General features: G+C 46.6%; 1 protein-coding gene across 1 annotated transcript in view; it reads right to left on the bottom strand.

Annotated features, from left to right (window-relative positions):
• LOC147468502 (uncharacterized) overlaps positions 1-5,000 on the bottom strand; it is an 11,918-nt gene that overhangs the window by 302 nt on the left and 6,616 nt on the right. Inside the window, exon 5 of the mRNA XM_086553724.1 lies at positions 1-4,256. This exon is cut by the window's left edge and continues 302 nt beyond it. Within this exon, the coding sequence (XP_086409850.1) occupies positions 1-4,256 (4,256 nt within the window). The remainder of the gene's footprint in view (positions 4,257-5,000) is intronic.

The raw sequence follows: 5,000 nt of genomic DNA on the forward strand, positions 1-5,000 counted from the left end.
CTCGTTCAACTGTCGAGTAATTGCACTCAGCTTTAGAGAGTCTACGGCTATGATAAGCGACGGGAAACAATCTGCCATCAAATTCTTGCAGAAGAATTGCTCCAACACCTTCTCCCGACGCATCCGTCCGCAGTGTAAAGGGTTTATCTTTCGATGGAAGCCGTAAAATTGGTTCAGAACACAGGATCTCCTTGAGTGCGATGAAGGATCTCTCCTGTGCTGCACCCCACACCAACTTGTTACTGCAATCTTTCTTCAGGAGGTTAAGTAGCGGGAGAGAAATTTGCGTAAAATCTTTGATGAAGCTCCGGTAGTACCCAACGAGTCCGAGGAAAGAACGAAGCTGGCGTTGATTGGTGGGCTGTGGTGCCATGCGAATCTTCTGTATTTTCTCTTGTTGACACTCGCATTTGCCATCTCCAATAGTGTGACCAAGGAAGTGTGTTCGTGTGAACGCAACCTCACACTTGCTTGGTTTAAGAGTCATTCGGTGATGAGATAATTTTCTGAAGACTATATCCAGAAGCTTATGATGCTCAGCTAAAGTTGAAGTATGGATAAGAACATCATCCATGAATATTTCTACTCCCGCAATGTCTCCTAGTACCTGACGCATGCACCGATTGAAGACTGAAGGAGAGTTGGTTAATCCGAAGGGGAGTACTTTATATTGATACAGTCCACAAGGAGTCTTGAAGGCGGTTATCTTCCTGCTTTCTGGATGCAAAGGAATCTGGAAGAATCCTTTAGTAAGGTCCAGTTTTGTAAAATACTTTGAACCAGATAAACGTGAGAAGATAATGCGTTGATCAGACATTGGTTCTGCTTCAAACTGAGTAGCTGCATTGACACGACGATAGTCTCCGCAAATCCTGATGTCTCCTCCTTTCTTCTTAACTACGACTATAGGTGAACAATAAGAGCTCTTGGATGGTTCAATAATTCCAATAGCTTCCAGCTTCTTTATCTCTTTGATTACCAAGTCGACATACCGTAAGGGTATGGGATATGGCTTGGTACGAACTGGCTCTTTATCACGAAGTACGATTCGATGCTCTTCCACCTTGGCAACTCGGGGTTGATCAGAAAATATTTCGTGGTATTTCTGGATGATCTCTTGGAGGTCTGCCTTCTGGTGGTCATCTAGCTTCGGATTTATAATTAGGTTCTCTGGTCCTTCCATCGAATCAGCCTCAGGAGTCAGGGGCTGACTGAATCCAGAGTCTTCAGGTATAATGGTTGCAGTGCACTCGTACTGCTTGAAGTTATCAATGTTCATCTTAGTGGACGAGCGTCGACGACCATTCACACTGCGTCGACGGTCTCCTGCTTGCTGCTGACGAGTCTTATGGCAAGTCTGGGGCGCAGGGGAGAATCTTGGGAAGTACTTCTTTATCATGTTAATGTGGAAGCGTTTCCTCTCATGACCTATTTCTACGATATAATTAACGTCGGAAACTCGTTTAATAATCGTATAAGGTCCACTCCACTGTGCTAAGAGCTTGTTTGTGCTTGTAGGCAGCAATATCAAACACTGATCTCCTTCATCGAGAGTGCGAAGCTTGGCCTTCCTGTCGTAATAGGACTTTTGAGTGGCCTGGCTTTTCAAAAGTTCCTCCTTGGCGAGTTCGCATGTAGAGTGCAAACGTTCACTCAGATCAAGAACATACTGATAGGAGGAAGTAATTACTGGGTCGTCCTCATTGTTGTCCCACACTTCTCTCAAAACCTGCAATGGACCTCTCACTGGCCTGCCATATACCAGCTCGAATGGAGAGAATCTTAGGGAACTCTGCGGTGCTTCCCTGTAGGCAAATAGCAGCGGTGCCAAGAAACGAGGCCATTCCCGTGGTTGGTCTGCTGCCATGCGCTTGAGCATCTTCTTGAGTGTTCCATTAAACCGCTCACAAAGTCCATTCCCTTCTGGGTGGTATGGTGTCGTCCTCATGCCTTTTACCGACAGGAGCTTCCAAGTCTCTTCCATCATGGCTGATGTAAACTGTGTGCCCCTGTCACTCAGTACTTCCCTCGGTATGCCAATCCTGCAAAACACGTTGAAGAGCGCCTCTGCAACCGTAGCAGCCTCTATGTTTTTCAGGGCGACAGCTTCCGGCCATCTCGTCGCAAAATCAACAATGGTAAGGATGTACTTCGACTTGTCATCGGCACTTGGCATAATGGGACCAACAATATCCACAGCAACGCGGGAGAACGGTTCTGAAATCACAGGGAGCGGCTGTAGGGGTGCCTCGGTATTTCGTCCCTTATCAGTGGTCTTCTGGCAGACGTCGCAGGAACGGGCGAGTCGTAAGATCTCGGCCCCCATTCCGGGCCAGAACATGGTGGTTTGAATTCGAGCGAGAGTTTTGGCTGCTCCCATGTGACCGCCCAGTAGAGAGTGGTGCCCCAACCTGAACACCTGTTGGCGGCAACCAGCTGGAACGACGAACTGCAACTTTACTTCACCCTGAGGCAAGACAGTTCGTCGATAAAGTCGATTATTACGCCATACAAAGTCTGTCTTTATCCCCTTGTAGAGACGGACGTGACGTTGCTCAGCGTATTCACGTAGCTTGAAAAGGGTGGCGTCATTTTTCTGCTGCTCTGCAATGTCCTCGCCCTTAAGTAATGTCTCGAGACCTTGCGGACTTGCCAGTGGTGTGCTGTTCTCAGAGCGACGTGCAGCAGCTCTCGTTGTGACAGCAGCACTGGTCTGATCCGCAATTTCTTCGGATGAGGTCAGCACATCACGAACTGCAGGGGATTCTGACATAGGGGTGACATCTCGTGCAGGAGGCCCATTCTCCTCTGCCGTTTGTGTCATCGCGTCCTTGCCTCCTTCCTCCTGCGTCTGGGTCTGGACTTCGCTTGCCGGGACCATAGTGGCTCCAGGCACATTGCCCAGGACAAAATCGAAGGCGGGGCTATCCATGACAGCAGCAGTCACAGTGCCTGTAAAGTAAGGGGACTGGCAGAAAACTTTTGCCTCACGAACAACTATTTGTGAACCATCAATCATTGTAACATGAACGTTTTTGCCAGTATAATCCTTTCTTTTTACATACCTTTTCCTCACTACGCAGCCTGTAGAGCCAGAGTCTCGCATGATAACTGCTCTGCGACCCTGGACTAAACCCTCAGCAGTAGACAACCTCTTACTGGTTGCTGAAGGCCGAGTAACAGGAGAGCTGGCACAGAGTACATGGTGGCCGAGTGCCAGGCCAGACATGAGTGCAGCTGGCTCCTCCTGTTCTTGAGAACTGTTCACTGTAGCAGAGTGTGAAGACTGGTAGAACGGCTTCTTTTCACTTCCCTTTCGTGGCATATTGAAGGGCTGATACTTCTGCTCTCCCGACGACGGTTTTGCCATATCGGAAGATTTTAATTCGGGTTTTGCGTCCCTGCGATCACCGGCACTTCTTATGGTAGGTTTCTTTGACTCTTGCTTTCTTTCTCCCTCTTTCTTGACCCTAAAGTTGTAGCCGTATGCAGAGAACCATCCGTCTGCTACGTCCGCTGTCTCCGCCAGGCTTGTAACTTTATTCATTCTCAGCTGAGCTCGCAGTCCCTTGGGCAGTGAAGCGAGCAGCTGAGTAACAAGAATGAGCTCCATGATGCCTTCCTTGGTGTCAGACAAGTTACTCAGTCTGTGCCAGGTCTTGAAGAGATGAGAGAGACGAGTGACGAAAAGCTTGCAGGTCTCCCGCTCGCCAAGGTGAGCCTCCTGGAACCTACAGCGAGCCTGCTCAAGAGTGACAGCATAAGCACTCAACAGAGCATCCTTTAACTCGGCGTATGTCAAATTACCTTCCACTTCTGTGCGGTGATATATGTCCAAGCTGTGACCCTGGAGGTGTGTAACGAGCTGCAGAAACATCGTTTTCTCGTCCCACCCGTGATCGGCTGCAACCCTCTCGAGTACGAGGAAGTACGACTCCACCTGCTCTGCCTCGTCAGGAAACATCGGCAACTTCGTCTTAGGAGGATCCACGGGTGTGGGCGGCGTAGCTTTAAGAACCTCCAATTTGTGCTTAAAATTTAACTCCGCCATCTGGATTTCGTGTTCCCGCATCGCTTGCGCGGCCGCAAACTCGCGTTCACGATCCTCCCGCTCTCTGCGCTCCGCACGAAGTTCGCGCTGCTTGTCCTGCACATATTTTGCAACATCACGGGGATCAGTTAACCCTAGATCAGCAGCCTCCTGTTTCAATGCCGCTAAATCCATTTCCATTACAGATATTTCACTAATGTTCGTGCTGTTAAATAACGTTCGTGCAGATAAATCACAAGTGCAGTAAACGTACGAATTCTAAGTTTCACTGATTATTGTTCTTAATTTCGGTTCGTCTGTGCCACTGACGTCTAGCTAATGGTGAAAGTGAATGAAATGTGTGCTAGAGAATAATGAAAAATAATTCAGTACCCATTTACAAAACCACGGCTACGAAGTAAAGCGATTGCTTATAAGCCTAACCGTACGAATTAACGAGTCAAAATTCTGCGAAGTTACAAAAATAATGCGCAATAATATGATTCTTAAGACAGTTATATCACTATATGCAAACATTTATCCACCTAATTTAATATAGATTACTATCGAGCCCCACGTTGGGCGCCATTGTCACACTCTTACTCAGGTATTTATGTTTATTTCAGAGCAATTAATTATAATGGAATATATTTATCACTTTTTCCATATAACCAGTGTGATTGCAATATTACTTTCTTCTTAATTTATTATTTTAAGGTCTGCAATATTACTTATTATAGTTTTTATTATCGTCTATTGAGAAAGGAAACTGCCAGCACTGACAATTTGTACATAACGGAAAGATAAATGCAAGAAAGAACTTCAATATCTATCATTTATCATTCCCTATACACACGATACAATATCATTTAATGAATGATGCCCTACAGAATCATCCCACTCACTCACTCCTTCGCATTTCATATCAATCCTATAATTATTATAGTAGCACAGTCACTTCACAAAGTCA

Source organism: Penaeus japonicus, unplaced genomic scaffold, assembly GCF_977035675.1.
Source record: "Penaeus japonicus unplaced genomic scaffold, GWHDUDI00000001_assembly GWHDUDI00000028, whole genome shotgun sequence".
Lineage (NCBI taxonomy): Eukaryota > Metazoa > Arthropoda > Malacostraca > Decapoda > Penaeidae > Penaeus > Penaeus japonicus.